This window comes from Oncorhynchus nerka, linkage group LG20, assembly GCF_034236695.1.
Source record: "Oncorhynchus nerka isolate Pitt River linkage group LG20, Oner_Uvic_2.0, whole genome shotgun sequence".
NCBI lineage: Eukaryota > Metazoa > Chordata > Actinopteri > Salmoniformes > Salmonidae > Oncorhynchus > Oncorhynchus nerka.
This window is the reverse complement of record NC_088415.1, coordinates 86,543,554-86,560,608: the sequence shown is the minus strand read 5'-3', so window position 1 is coordinate 86,560,608 and position 17,055 is coordinate 86,543,554. Positions and strand designations below refer to the sequence as shown.

At 38.2% G+C, this 17,055-nt stretch overlaps 1 protein-coding gene across 2 annotated transcripts in view; it reads right to left on the bottom strand.

Annotated features, from left to right (window-relative positions):
• Positions 1 to 9,316: 9,316 nt before the first annotated feature.
• LOC135563065 (CMRF35-like molecule 6) overlaps positions 9,317 to 17,055 on the bottom strand; it is a 51,332-nt gene continuing 43,593 nt past the window's right edge. The window contains exons 5-10 of one of the 2 annotated variants that reach the window (XM_065005928.1): positions 12,429 to 12,583; positions 11,322 to 11,393; positions 11,096 to 11,207; positions 10,916 to 11,007; positions 10,615 to 10,699; positions 9,317 to 9,717 (exon numbers count right to left, since the gene is read on the bottom strand). In XM_065005928.1, the coding sequence (XP_064862000.1) occupies positions 9,606 to 9,717; positions 10,615 to 10,699; positions 10,916 to 11,007; positions 11,096 to 11,207; positions 11,322 to 11,393; positions 12,429 to 12,583 (628 nt within the window). In that variant the 3' untranslated portion in view covers positions 9,317 to 9,605. The remainder of the gene's footprint in view (positions 9,718 to 10,614; positions 10,700 to 10,915; positions 11,008 to 11,095; positions 11,208 to 11,321; positions 11,394 to 12,428; positions 12,584 to 17,055) is intronic. The other variant, XM_065005929.1, reaches the window with a different exon arrangement.

The following is a 17,055-nucleotide window of genomic DNA, read 5'->3' as shown; positions in this document are numbered from 1 at the left end:
GTTCAAATCCCAGGTGAAGATAACTGTAATATAAATGAACATGTACAATGTAATCATGTACAGTTGAAGTTGGATGTTTACATACACCTTAGCAGCATTGCCTTTAAATTGTTGAACTTGGGTCAAACGTTTCGGGTAGCATTCCATAACCTTTCCACTTTAAGTTGGGTGAATTTTGGCCCATTCCTCCTGACAGAGCTGATGTAACTGAGTCAGGTTTGTAGGCCTCCTTGCTCGCACACACTTTTTCAGTTCTGCCCACAAATTATCTATAGAATTGAGGTCAGGGCTTTGGGATGGCCACTCCAATACCTTGACTTTGTTGTCCATTTTGCCACAACTTTGGAAGTATGCTTGGGGTCATTGTCCATTTGGAAGACCCATTTGCGACCAAGCTTTAACTTTCTGACTGATGTCTTGAGATGTTGCTTCAAGATATCCACATACTTTTCCTGTCTCATGAAGCCATCTATTTTGTGAAGTGCACCAGTCCCTCCTGCAACAATGCACCCACACTCCCATGCTTCACGGTTGGGATGGTGTTCTGCAGCTTGCAAGCCTCCCTCTTTTTCCTCCAAACATAACAATGGTCATTATGGCCAAACAGTTCTATTTTTGTTTCATCAGACCAGAGGACATTTCTCCAAAAAGTACGTTCTTTGTCCCCATGTGCAGTTGCAAACCGTAGTCTGGCTTTTTTTATGGCGGTTTTGGAGCATTGGCTTCTTCCTTGCTGAGCGGCCTTTCAGGTTATGTTGATATAGGACTCGTTTTACTGTGGATATAGATACTTTTGTACCTGTTACCTGTTTGTACCTGTTACCTGTTTCCTCCAGCATCTTCACAAGGTCCTTGTGTTGTTCTGGGATTGTTTTGCACTTTTCGCACCAAAGTACGTTCCTCTCTAGGAGACAGAACTCGTCTCCTTCCTGAGCGGTATGACGGCTCCGTGGTCCCATGGTGTTTATACTTGCATACTATTGTTTGTACAGATGAATGTGGTACTTTCAGGCGTTTGGAAGTTGCTCCCAAGGATGACCCAGACTTGTGGAGGTCTTGGCTGATTTCTTTTGATTTTCCCATGATGTCAAGCAAATAGGCACTGAGTTTGAAGGTAGGCCTTGAAATACATCCACAGGTATACCTCTAATTGACTCAAATGGTGTCAGTTAGCCTATCAGAAAAAAAACATTCTAAAGCTATGACGTCATTTTCTGGAATTTTCCAAGCTGCACAGTCAATTTAGTGTATGTGAACTTCTGACCCACTTGAATTGTGATACAGTGAATTATAAGTGAAATAATCTGTCTATAAACAATTGTTGGGGAAATGATTTGTGTCGTGCTCAAAGTAGATGTCCTAACCGACTTGCCAAAACTATAGTTTGTTAACAACTAATTTGTGGAGTGGTTGAGAAACAAGATTCAATGTCTCCAACCTAAGTGTTTGTAAACTTCCGACTTCAAATGTATGTTAAATATATTAAAAGCATTGTGTGTGTGTCCTAACCTGGCCAGACAAAAAGGTATGTGAATGGATCAGTGTTTCAACAATCAGGGCCTTGAGGGGTTTGGCAACAGTAACAAGGGGTGATATGCAATGCATTTTTGGGAGGGGGACCATCAGGAACCCCCTGAACGTCTGTTTCAGAGAACCCCCCTCAACGTCTGTTTCAGAGGGACCCCTCAATGTCTGTTTCAGAGAACCCGCCTCAACGTCTGTTTCAGAGGGACCCCTTACTGCACAGCAACATGGAGGATGAGCTAGACGGGGAGTCTGGGTCAAAAGTGAGAGGCTAGTGAAAGCAGGAGTTATAGTGTGATTGAAATGTATGTCATAACATTTTTCTAAACATGTACTCATGTAATTCAACACCATATTAGCCCTTGTAAATCGTGTGTGTGTGTGTGCGCGTGCGTGCGTGCGTGCGTGCGTGCGCGTACGCACACAGGTATTCCTGTGCCGTTTAAGAAAGCTGCAGGAAAATAAGTCACTAACTCATTTTGTTCCTAATGATTTAACAAGCTGATTAATTCAATACATTTAGTTGCTTTCCTACAGATTTTTAAATTTTTTATTTGATCCATTTTAATCTCCACAATGCAGATTTTATAGGGCCCTGCTCAAGGTAACAAATTGAACATAGGTTTTAGGTAACATTTCAAATCATCATTATGGCACTGTAATGATGTGGAGGCAGGGTGGTCTAATTTGATGAGGTTGGGAAAGTGTAACCACCAACACTGTGAGCAGTGAAAACTGTGGATAAGATTATCAAATAAGAGGTTTATCAAATTTCATGATGCTCATCCTTCAGTTGAAGGTATGGATTAAAAGAGGGGTGGGGTAAAGTGATGTATTCACTATTTTTAAGTGGGGATAGTTCTTGAAGATTTGATATTTTCTGAATAATCGATTTCCCAATTTTATTTTCTCCACAGTGCCCAAAGCATGACACTGTTGAAACCAAAATTGGAATAGAGAAGTGTGTCTTTGCCGAGGACCATTCTCACCTCTTAAGGTGGCAGGGACTGAAGTGCAAACGTGAGTATCAATACCTTTGCTTCAGTAATGATTACAATAGGTGGCTATCAACACAAAATCGGCATCATTTGCTAAAGTTGCAATATACCTAAACACTCAACCTTAATCCATCCTTCATGTGTTCATTTCGTAAACGACCTGTTTTCCTGACGAAAATAATGATGATTACGAGAGGGGGGGATGATAACTATTACAAATGTACTTTTCATTTTAGTCTACGAAAATGACTAGAGAGTTCCACCTTGAGGCTAATGACATGCGGCGCGGTAATGGCACACTTGGGAAGATGGGGCTTCTGATGTGATCAACGCAAAAACAGCCTACGTGAAAGTAAGAGAGGGAATAAATAGTATTGTTTCTACACTGGAAAAAACATAAACTCAACATGTAAAGTGTTGGTTTCATGTTTCATGTGCTGAAATAATAGACCCCAGAAATGTTCCATACTCACAAAAAAGAGTATTTCTCTCGTTTTGTCCACATTTGTTTGCATCCCCGTTAGTGAGCATTTGTCCTTTGCCAAGATAAGATGTAAATTCTCCAATAAGAGGATTTTATGAAATATACTGCATGCTTAGGATTGGAGAAAAGTGGGACATTTGTTTGCAGAATTGATATCTTTCAGTTGCACGGTCTGATTGAGCTGATCTGCCTGGCTATCCTCCCACACAGCTCCCACTTCACTCCTAACTCTTTTCAACTGACTGCAAAGCAAGGCACCAGGACACATGACTTGTAACTAATCTCAACGAGAAACAATGTTTACTCCCTCTCTTACTTTCATGTAGGCTGTTTTTGCTTTGTACACCTTTATTCATTCATCTGTGTTGCTGCTCTCAATATTCATTATTTTTTAATAGGGGGAAAAAAATGCTTTGACTTGTGACTAAAATTAGACAAGTTGTCCAGGGTTTTAGTCGACTGATAATAACAACAAAAAAATGGCACATTGTCCACGGTTTCCGTGGACTGATAACTAAAACTAACGAAGGATGAAATGACCAATGAGACGAAGACTAAAAGGTATTTTAAAACTAAAGATAAAATACCTGTCAAAATATTAAAACTGATCCATCCCTCAACCTATCCAACATTTATTTCCATCTGTTCATTTACCAATCCACCATGGTTCTCATCTAATATGAACTGTGTTCAGTATAACTTCTAATTATAGAGGTTGTACAGCGAGGGATCTCACAATAAAAGGGGGGGTGATTGTACACCCCTCAAACTCAACTCTTGACCCCAACGCCAGTTCCACTCCGTTGTTTAATAGTTTCCCTTCAATCAGGGACTGCTTTAGACGTGACCAGTGCAATTTAATTATCAGCTAGAACAGAAATCCAGCTGGCTCTGGATGTCGTGGGCTAAGAGTTGAATACTGCTCTACACACTGTTGTGTGTGTATATTTTTAATGTGTTGTATACCTTGTGCTGGGGACAAAAGGCCACTTTAAAATGCTATGGTGGCATATGAAAAGATGCGTCACCATATCAGAAGGTCCAGCAGGAGGTCAGGGGTCATTGTTCTTATTGAACGGTACAGCCTTGCCTATAGAGCAGGGGTGTCAAACTCATTCCATAGAGGGCCTAGTGTCTGCTGGGTTTTCCTTCCAATTTAAGACCTAGACAACCAGGTTAGTGGACTTTCTTACTAATTTAGTGCCCTTCATTCATCAATCAAGTACAAAGGAGGAGTGTGAACCCTGCAAACACTCAGACCTCCATGGAACAAGTTTGACGACACCTATCGAGTATGCTCCCATGAAATGGGATGTCAGCCTACAACCCTACACGGTGACGCCCACATATGTCAATTCCAAAAGTTTACACAAATATTAGCGTCCATAGCTATTATGGCCTGACTTCACAGTCCAAAACGAATGCTCAATGCGCACAATGGGATGAATAGTGAAGTGATTTCCCACAGTTAAAGATCCGCAATAAGAGCTACGCCGCTAATATTGATCAACTCATCAGAATTGTAATCTGTTGGTGTCACTGAGTAGGTGGATACCCCCATATCATGGGTGCACACTTCATAGGTAAGGCTGTACATTGCAATATGAATGTCCAAATACCCTCAATAAACTGCCTGGGAAGGTGATTCTTCTCAAAAGTCCTGCAATAAGAGAGAGCCACACTGCTCATCCCTGCGACACACTGCATCCTTCTCCCACGAACTGCTGCATCCGCACTCTGCTTGTTGCTGTCAACAGATTTCCATGTATGTCCTCATAAACCCATGTTTTAAACATGCCATTCATATATGATGTGTCCTCATAAACCATGTTTTAAACATGCCATTCATGTATGATGTGATGTGTCCTCATAAACCCATGTTTTAAACATGCCATTCATGTATGATGTGATGAGTCCTCATAACCCATGTTTTAGACATGTTTGTGTGTATAACCTCATCTGTCTCCACCAACCTTATTTCTTGATATTCAATATTGGATTTTTGTCACATTTTGGAACACACACTGAGCAAAAATATAATGCAAACATGTAACAATTTAAAAGATTTTGCTGAGTTGCAGCACATATAAGGAAATTAGTACATTTAAATAAATCAATTAGTCCCTAATCTATGGATTTCACATGACTGGGAATACACAAATGCACCTGTTGGTCACAGATATCTTAAAAATCAAGTAGGGTCGTGGATCGGAACCAGTCAGTATCTGGTGTGACCACCATTTGCCTCATGCAGCGCGACACATCTCCTTCGCATAGAGTTGATCAGGCTGTTTATTGTAGCCTTTGGAATGTTGTGCCACTGCTCTTCAATGGCTGTGAGAAGTCACTGGATCACGCTGTCGTATGCGTCCATCTGTGGCATTGTGTTGTGTGACAAAACTGCACATTTTAGGGTGGCCCTTTATTGTCCCCAGCACAAGGTGCACCTGTGTAATGAGCATGCTGTTTAATCAGCTTGCTGATATGCCACACCTGTCAGCTGGATGGATTATCTTGGAAAAGGAGAAGTAAACAAATGTGTACAAAACATTTGAGAGAAGTTTTTGTTTTATGTAACATTTCTGGGATACATTTTTTTGTATGGGTGGGGAGGGGGGGGGGGTGTAGCAACTCAATATTAGGAAGGTGTCAATGTTTTGTGCACTCAGTATGTATGTATTGATTTTTTTTCTACCCAGACGACCTGTTTTCCTTTCTGCTCAAACAAGGGCATTCAGTTTCTGGGAAAATATACAAAAAGGACATGGCTGTAATTAATAACGGACTAACTTTTTAATTGTGACATTTTAGCAGCTGTGCCCATATTGCAGGTGGGGAATAAGTAAATCGTCCATTAGTGTTCTTGAGCCTGTTGAGGGTTGGAGACTACTGATCTCTCTTTAATCAAAACCTGATGTCGCTCTAAGTTTTGCCCCATGAAAGGCAGGGTGTATATGTATGGCTGATCATTGACATTTGGGTGCGCTAAGAAACATGAAGTAACTTGGAACATTAGGCTTTCTTCCTGTCGATCCGTTAAACAGGAAGTTCACTTTATATCAATTTCAATTTTCGATTCAAATGGCATGTTTTAGAAATCACCAGACACTTTGTTTGCAATCTCCCTTTATCCGCAACTTCCAAACTTTCTCTGCAAGGTTATATTCCATTATATATGACCCATGCGGTTTCCCCCATCCAGTTGTTCTGCTACTCCATGTTGCTAACCACATAAGTGGTTGAAGAGTTTGTCATCCTCCCCTCCTCAATATCCTCCTTTTGGTAAGGAAACAAGTGTATCCTACCACAGAAGAGTTTTAACATCTGCCAAACCCCCTGTGAATCAACTTTTGTTTTGTCAGGAGAAAAACCAGCACATGTTTTCTAAACAATATGCTACTTATTTTTGTATCTATGAAATGTCTTGCAAAAATAACTTAATTTGTTTTGTGTCCTTTACACTTATTTTGGGATCCATCCGTGTAAACGCCATTTGCCTAATGACACGCTAGTGGAGGAGGGCCGTCACGTTTCAAGCAAACGCGTTTCCATCCACGGTCATTCTACTCTCTCTATTCTCCTCTATGAACTTTGACCTTTTGAAAAAATTCTATATGGAAGAGAGGTGAGAATGGATTTTTTTAAAAAGCCCAAGTGTTTGACACAGGGGAGTTGACCCAGTAACTTTATGAACAGTACCTGAGCCTCTTCTGTCATCTCTAGACACAGTATGCAGTACTTGCTGTAATTCTTTCCGATAGATGAAACCATAAATCAGGGGCTGCATTATTGGAATCCAAACAGCCAGCCAGCTAGCTTGCCAATTCTGCAACTCGGAGTCAAGACCACGAGATGTAACTGATTATCCCCCAGAGCAGTCAAACCACTTTTATATTTAAATGCAACAAAAAAAAAAGACACAAAAGAATAACAAAATGTTGTACAATATTTACAGAGCTCTCTGCCTATTCAACCTTCGTGGGAAAATAAGTAGGGTCTTACAAGTCCCTTTCTGTACCAACCTGTCCAACCAGTATACTGAGAACCATAATAACTAGTTCCTTTCTGTACCAACCTGTCCAACCAGTATACTGAGAACCATAATAACTAGTTCCTTTCTGTACCAACCTGTCCAACCAGTATACTGAGAACCATAATAACTAGTTCCTTTCTGTACCAACCTGTCCAACCAGTATACTGAGAACCATAATAACTAGTTCCTTTCTGTACCAACCTGTCCAACCAGTATACTGAGAACCATAATAACTAGTTCCTTTCTGTACCAACCTGTCCAACCAGTATACTGAGAACCATAATAACTAGTTCCTTTCTGTACCAACCTGTCCAACCAGTATACTGAGAACCATAATAACTAGTTCCTTTCTGTACCAACCTGTCCAACCAGTATACTGAGAACCATAATAACTAGTTCCTTTCTGTACCAACCTGTCCAACCAGTATACTGAGAACCATAATAACTAGTTCCCAACCTTTCTGTACCAACCTGTCCAACCAGTATACTGAGAACCATAATAACTAGTTCCTTTCTATACCAACCTGTCCAACCAGTATACTGAGAACCATAATAACTAGTTCCTTTCTGTACCAACCTGTCCAACCAGTATACTGAGAACCATAATAACTAGTTCCTTTCTGTACCAACCTGTCCAACCAGTATACTGAGAACCATAATAACTAGTTCCTTTCTGTACCAACCTGTCCAACCAGTATACTGAGAACCATAATAACTAGTTCCTTTCTGTACCAACCTGTCCAACCAGTATACTGAGAACCATAATAACTAGTTCCTTTCTGTACCAACCTGTCCAACCAGTATACTGAGAACCATAATAACTAGTTCCTTTCTGTACCAACCTGTCCAACCAGTATACTGAGAACCATAATAACTAGTTCCTTTCTGTACCAACCTGTCCAACCAGTATACTGAGAACCATAATAACTAGTTCCTTTCTGTACCAACCTGTCCAACCAGTATACTGAGAACCATAATAACTAGTTCCTTTCTGTACCAACCTGTCCAACCAGTATACTGAGAACCATAATAACTAGTTCCTTTCTGTACCAACCTGTCCAACCAGTATACTGAGAACCATAATAACTAGTTCCTTTCTGTACCAACCTGTCCAACCAGTATACTGAGAACCATAATAACTAGTTCCTTTCTGTACCAACCTGTCCAACCAGTATACTGAGAACCATAATAACTAGTTCCTTTCTGTACCAACCTGTCCAACCAGTATACTGAGAACCATAATAACTAGTTCCTTTCTGTACCAACCTGTCCAACCAGTATACTGAGAACCATAAACTAGTTCCTTTCTGTACCAACCTGTCCAACCAGTATACTGAGAACCATAATAACTAGTTCCTTTCTGTACCAACCTGTCCAACCAGTATACTGAGAACCATAATAACTAGTTCCTTTCTGTACCAACCTGTCCAACCAGTATACTGAGAACCATAATAACTAGTTCCTTTCTATACCAACCTGTCCAACCAGTATACTGAGAACCATAATAACTAGTTCCTTTCTGTACCAACCTGTCCAACCAGTATACTGAGAACCATAATAACTAGTTCCTTTCTGTACCAACCTGTCCAACCAGTATACTGAGAACCATAATAACTAGTTCCTTTCTATACCAACCTGTCCAACCAGTATACTGAGAACCATAATAACTAGTTCCTTTCTGTACCAACCTGTCCAACCAGTATACTGAGAACCATAATAACTAGTTCCTTTCTATACCAACCTGTCCAACCAGTATACTGAGAACCATAATAACTAGTTCCTTTCTATACCAACCTGTCCAACCAGTATACTGAGAACCATAATAACTAGTTCCTTTCTGTACCAACCTGTCCAACCAGTATACTGAGAACCATAATAACTAGTTCCTTTCTGTACCAACCTGTCCAACCAGTATACTGAGAACCATAATAACTAGTTCCTTTCTGTACCAACCTGTCCAACCAGTATACTGAGAACCATAATAACTAGTTCCTTTCTGTACCAACCTGTCCAACCAGTATACTGAGAACCATAATAACTAGTTCCTTTCTGTACCAACCTGTCCAACCAGTATACTGAGAACCATAATAAACTGTCCAACCAGTTCCTTTCTGTACCAACCTGTCCAACCAGTATACTGAGAACCATAATAACTAGTTCCTTTCTGTACCAACCTGTCCAACCAGTATACTGAGAACCATAATAACTAGTTCCTTTCTGTACCAACCTGTCCAACCAGTATACTGAGAACCATAATAACTAGTTCCTTTCCTGTAATTCTTTCTTAAAATGTTTTTATAGAAAATGTAAATATGTAATACAAAACAAATAGTTGCAGTAGATTATATACATACTGATTTCAGTAAACATCGTAACATTATTTAACATGTCAGGTAATGATCACAATAACTAACATTATTACCATTTGTGGTACTTAGCAGGTCTGTACCAAAGGGCAGGATCGTACAGCATGGTACTGAACATATTGTTGGATGGATGGAATATTTAGAGGCAGAAACATGGCGTCCAGCTCTGAAGAAAGGTGCCCAGAGATTGAAGGTAGAAGTTAGAGGTCAGAGGTGACTGGAGGGTGGGCGGGGTCAGAAACCGTACACCTTCTGTGAGGCGGAGTTGAGGAAGACGACAGAGGTGTTCTGCCAGTCGTCACCTGGGGGGTCCTGGGGAGGGGGAGGGGGGGGGGGGTTCAGTCAGTCAACTCACAGGTGTTTAAAACAAGGGGACCAAGGGTGTATTCATTATGGAAACTGTTTACTGTTTAGGAAACAAACGGAAGCAAACGAAACGAGGAGGGACCTTGTACAATAGAAACTCATTTGCATTTTCTGTTTGGAGTAAATGGTTTATGTTGCAAAACGTTTCGCAACAGACTAAACATTTTGCAACAGAATTGGTGCAATGAATACACCCCTTGTGTGTTGGATCAGCTGACAGTTGTAGTGGATTTACACTGACTCTGGATCAGCTGATAGTTGTAGTGGACTTACACTGACTCTGGATCAGCTGATAGTTGTAGTGGACTTACACTGAGTCTGGATCAGCTGACAGTTGTAGTGGACTTACACTGAGTCTTGATCAGCTGATAGTTGTAGTGGACTTACACTGACTCTGGATCAGCTGATAGTTGTAGTGGACTTACACTGACTCTGGATCAGCTGATAGTTGTAGTGGACTTACACTGACTCTGACAGTTGTATCTTAGAGTCTGGATCAGTGATGTAGTGGACTTACACTGAGTCTGGATCAGCTGACTTAGTTGTAGTGGACTTACACTGACTCTGTCTGGATCAGCTGATAGTTGTAGTGGACTTCTGGATCACTTACACTGAGTCTGGATCAGCTGATAGTTGTAGTGGACTTACATTGACTCTGGATCTAGTCTGGATAGCTGATTGTTGGACTTACACTGACTCTGGATCAGCTGATAGTTGTCGTGGACTTACACTGACTCTGGATCAGCTGATAGTTGTAGTGGACTTACACTGACTCTGGATCAGCTGATAGTTGTAGTGGACTTACACTGACTCTGGATCAGCTGATAGTTGTCGTGGACTTACACTGACTCTGGATCAGCTGATAGTTGTCGTGGACTTACACTGAGTCTGGCTTCCAGCTCTGCCTGTCTTGTCCTGTGGGTTTTGTCTGGAAAGATATGGTGAGGTTTAACTTAGGAGCAATATAATATGCTCATTCCAGTGTATACCAGCAAATGGCGTCATTGTAACTTGTAACAGGACACATTTCCATGAACTAGTTATGAATAAGGCCTGCATTTTGTTCACTAGAAACCTCCAATGTGATATCCATGTCATGCCTTCTGTGTGTTTATAAACCTACTATACCCAGGAGAGGACTCACTGTATTGGTCCAGTATCTTCCATGGCAGCAGCACCAGAACCATCAAGATGAACAAAACTCCACACACCATCAGAGGAAACTCCCATAGTGGCCTGCAACACACACACACACACAGGGCTACCTATAGCTGTGGTAACTTCTACCCATGGTTACCTATCCCTCCCTGGTCTGCAGTGTTACCTGTGGTGGTCTGCTCCTTTAGCTATGTGTCTGGGAAGAGGAGACACAGACGGAGACACAGGAACAGACTGAGGGCTTTCTTCTGGTGGGGATGTAACTGTAGGAGCAGGCGCTGCGGAACAAACACACACACACACACAAACACAAACACACACACACACACAACAGGTTTCTTAATCCTGCTGGTTCTAACTCCTGATTCAGCCAATCATATCTAATCATATACCTGTTGTGGATGGAGGAGTGACCAGGATGTAGACAGCCACCTGTTGCTGTCCTGCAGCACACCAGTACCAGCCTGCACACACATGAGAATATTAATAACCAGTACCAGCCTGCACACACATGAGAATATTAATAACCAGTACCAGCCTGCACACACATGAGAATATTAATAACCAGTACCAGCCTGCACACACATGAGAATATTAATAACCAGTACCAACCTGCAGATACATTAGAATATTACCATGGTAACAATAACCAGTACCAGCCTGCACACACCAGTGCAGATACATAGAATATAATAACCAGTACCAACCTGCAGATACATTAGAATATTACCATGGTAACAATAACCAGTACCAGCCTGCACACACATGAGAATATTAATAACCAGTACCAACCTGCAGATACATTAGAATATTAATAACCAGTACCAGCCTGCACACACATGAGAATATTAATAACCAGTACCAACCTGCAGATACATTAGAATATTACCATGGTAACAATAACCAGTACCAGCCTGCACACACATGAGAATATTAATAACCAGTACCAACCTGCAGATACATTAGAATATTAATAACCAGTACCAGCCTGCAGACATATAGAATATTAATAACCAGTACCAGCCTGCAGATACATTAGAATATTAATAACCAGTACCAGCCTGCACACACATGAGAATATTAATAACCGGTACCAACCTGCAGATACATTAGAATATTACCATGGTAAAAATAACCATTACCAGCCTGCAGATACATTAGAATATTACCATGGTAACAATCACCATTACCAGCCTGCAGATACATTAGAATATTACCATGGTAATAATAACCACCACCATTACCAGCAGATACATTAGAATATTACCATGGTAATAATAACCATTACCATTACAAGCCTGCAGATACATTAGAATATCACCATGGTAATAGCCACCACCATTACCAGCCTGCAGATACATTAGAATATCACCATGGTAATAGCCACCACCATTACCAGCCTGCAGATACAGTATAATATATAGATAATTGTCTTCATCATCAAAATCCACATAACTGCACCATGGTATATGATTTATTATGAGTTCTATTCTCCAGACCTGTATCTCTCCGGGCCAGTCCCTTCAGGGTGACAGTGAAAGCCTTGGTCAGGTCATCTCTGATCTCTACTGCCTGGTCTTCATACCGCCCTTCACCATCTGTCACCAGACAGGAGCTCCAGTCACCACTACGACACCAACGCTTCTCATGCTGCCTGACAACACACACACACACACACACAAGTCACTATGACACCAGCAGTTCTCACTCTGCCTGACAACACACACACAGACAGACAGACACAGACACACAATCCTACTGGTAACTGCACCAAAATCCCAGGCCTACTGTAGATGTACTCTCTCTGCCACAAGGCACATTGGGAGCAGGAGTTCTAATACTAGGGTATTCTATATACGGTATATCTACTACTGCTGTTCATATCATTCTTAGTATATCTACTACTGCTGTTCATATCATTCTTAGTATATCTACTACTGCTGTTCATATCATTCTTAGTATATCTACTGCTGTTCATATCATTCTTAGTATATCTACTACTGTTCATATCATTCTTAGTATATCTACTACTGCTGTTCATATCATTCTTAGTATATCTACTACTGCTGTTCATATCATTCTTAGTATATCTACTACTGTTCATATCATTCTTAGTATATCTACTACTGCTGTTCATATCATTCTTAGTATATCTACTACTACTGTTCATATCATTCTTAGTATATCTACTACTGCTGTTCATATCATTCTTAGTATATCTACTACTGTTCATATCATTCTTAGTATATCTACTACTGCTGTTCATATCATTCTTAGTATATCTACTACTGCTGTTCATATCATTCTTAGTATATCTACTACTGTTCATATCATTCTTAGTATATCTACTACTGTTCATATCATTCTTAGTATATCTACTACTGCTGTTCATATCATTCTTAGTATATCTACTACTACTGTTCATATCATTCTTAGTATATCTACTACTGCTGTTCATATCATTCTTAGTATATCTACTACTGTTCATATCATTCTTAGTATATCTACTACTGCTGTTCATATCATTCTTAGTATATCTACTGGACTGCTGACTCTATCAGCTGGGAGCTACTGTTCATATCATTCTTAGTATATCTACTACTGCTGTTCATATCATTCTTAGTATATCTACTACTGCTGTTCATATCATTCTTAGTATATCTACTACTGCTGTTCATATCATTCTTAGTATATCTACTACTGTTCATGTTTCATATCATTCTTGTTCAGTATATTCTAGTATATCTACTGCTGTTCATATCATTCTTAGTATATCTACTACTGCTGTTCATATCATTCTTAGTATATCTACTACTGCTGTTCATATCATTCTTAGTATATCTACTGCTGTTCATATCATTCTTAGTATATCTACTACTGCTGTTCATATCATTCTTAGTATATCTACTACTGCTGTTCATATCATTCTTAGTATATCTACTACTGCTGTTCATATCATTCTTAGTATATCTACTACTGCTGTTCATATCATTCTTAGTATATCTACTACTGCTTTCATATCATTCTTAGTATATCTACTGCTGTTCATATCATTCTTAGTATATCTACTACTGCTGTCATATATCATTCTTAGTATATCTACTGCTGTACATATCATTCTTAGTATATCTACTACTGCTGTTCATATCATTCTTAGTATATCTACTACTGTTCATATCATTCTTAGTATATCTACTACTGTTCATATCATTCTTAGTATATCTACTACTGTTCATATCATTCTTAGTATATCTACTACTGTTCATATCATTCTTAGTATATCTACTACTGTTCATATCATTCTTAGTATATCTACTACTGCTGTTCATATCATTCTTAGTATATCTACTACTGTTCATATCATTCTTAGTATATCTACTACTGTTCATATCATTCTTAGTATATCTACTACTGTTTCATATCATTCTTAGTATATCTACTACTGTTTCATATCATTCTTAGTATATCTACTACTGCTGTTCATATCATTCTTAGTATATCTACTACTGTTCATATCATTCTTAGTATATCTACTGCTGTTCATATCATTCTTAGTATATCTACTACTGCTGTTCATATCATTCTTAGTATATCTACTACTGCTGTTCATATCATTCTTAGTATATCTACTACTGCTGTTCATATCATTCTTAGTATATCTACTACTATCATTCTTAGTATATCTACTACTGTTCATATCATTCTTAGTATATCTACTACTGCTGTTCATATCATTCTTAGTATATCTACTACTGCTGTTCATATCATTCTTAGTATATCTACTACTGCTGTTCATATCATTCTTAGTATATCTACTACTGCTGTTCATATCATTCTTAGTATATCTACTACTGTTCATATCATTCTTAGTATATCTACTGCTGTTCATATCATTCTTAGTATATCTACTACTGCTGTTCATATCATTCTTAGTATATCTACTACTGCTGTTCATATCATTCTTAGTATATCTACTACTGCTGTTCATATCATTCTTAGTATATCTACTACTGCTGTTCATATCATTCTTAGTATATCTATACTGCTGTTCATATCATTCTTAGTATATCTACTACTGTTCATATCATTCTTAGTATATCTACTACTGCTGTTCATATCATTCTTAGTATATCTACTACTGCTTTCATATCATTCTTAGTATATCTACTACTGTTTCATATCATTCTTAGTATATCTACTACTGCTGTTCATATCATTCTTAGTATATCTACTACTGTTCATATCATTCTTAGTATATCTACTGCTGTTCATATCATTCTTAGTATATCTACTACTGCTGTTCATATCATTCTTAGTATATCTACTACTGCTGTTCATATCATTCTTAGTATATCTACTACTGCTGTTCATATCATTCTTAGTATATCTACTACTGTTCATATCATTCTTAGTATATCTACTACTGCTGTTCATATCATTCTTAGTATATCTACTACTGTTCATATCATTCTTAGTATATCTACTGCTGTTCATATCATTCTTAGTATATCTACTACTGCTGTTCATATCATTCTTAGTATATCTACTACTGCTGTTCATATCATTCTTAGTATATCTACTACTGTTCATATCATTCTTAGTATATCTACTACTGCTGTTCATATCATTCTTAGTATATCTACTACTGCTGTTCATATCATTCTTAGTATATCTACTACTGTTCATATCATTCTTAGTATATCTACTGCTGTTCATATCATTCTTAGTATATCTACTGCTGTTCATATCATTCTTAGTATATCTACTACTGCTGTTCATATCATTCTTAGTATATCTACTACTGCTGTTCATATCATTCTTAGTATATCTACTACTGTTCATATCATTCTTAGTATATCTACTACTGTTCATATCATTCTTAGTATATCTACTACTGCTGTTCATATCATTCTTAGTATATCTACTACTGCTGTTATCATTCTTAGTATTCTACTAGTTCATATCATTCTTAGTATATCTACTGCTGTTCATATCATTCTTAGTATATCTACTACTGCTGTTCATATCATTCTTAGTATATCTACTACTGCTGTTCATATCATTCTTAGTATATCTACTACTGCTGTTCATATCATTCTTAGTATATCTACTACTGCTGTTCATATCATTCTTAGTATATCTACTACTGCTGTTCATATCATTCTTAGTATATCTACTACTGTGTTCATATCATTCTTAGTATATCTACTACTGCTGTTCATATCATTCTTAGTATATCTACTGCTGTTCATATCATTCTTAGTATATCTACTACTGCTGTTCATATCATTCTTAGTATATCTACTACTGTTCATATCATTCTTAGTATATCTACTACTGCTGTTCATATCATTCTTAGTATATCTACTACTGTTCATATCATTCTTAGTATATCTACTACTGCTGTTCATATCATTCTTAGTATATCTACTACTGCTGTTCATATCATTCTTAGTATATCTACTACTGTTCATATCATTCTTAGTATATCTACTACTGCTGTTCATATCATTCTTAGTATATCTACTACTGTTCATATCATTCTTAGTATATCTACTACTGTTCATATCATTCTTAGTATATCTACTACTGTGTTCATATCATTCTTAGTATATCTACTACTGTTTCATATCATTCTTAGTATATCTACTACTGCTGTTCATATCATTCTTAGTATATCTACTACTGTTTCATATCATTCTTAGTATATCTACTACTGTTCATATCATTCTTAGTATATCTACTACTGCTGTTCATATCATTCTTAGTATATCTACTACTGCTGTTCATATCATTCTTAGTATATCTACTACTGCTGTTCATATCATTCTTAGTATATCTACTACTGCTGTTCATATCATTCTTAGTATATCTACTACTGTTCATATCATTCTTAGTATATCTACTACTGCTGTTCATATCATTCTTAGTATATCTACTACTGCTGTTCATATCATTCTTAGTATATCTACTACTACTGTTCATATCATTCTTAGTATATCTACTACTGCTGTTCATATCATTCTTAGTATATCTACTACTGCTGTTCATATCATTCTTAGTATATCTACTACTGTTCATATCATTCTTAGTATATCTACTACTGCTGTTCATATCATTCTTAGT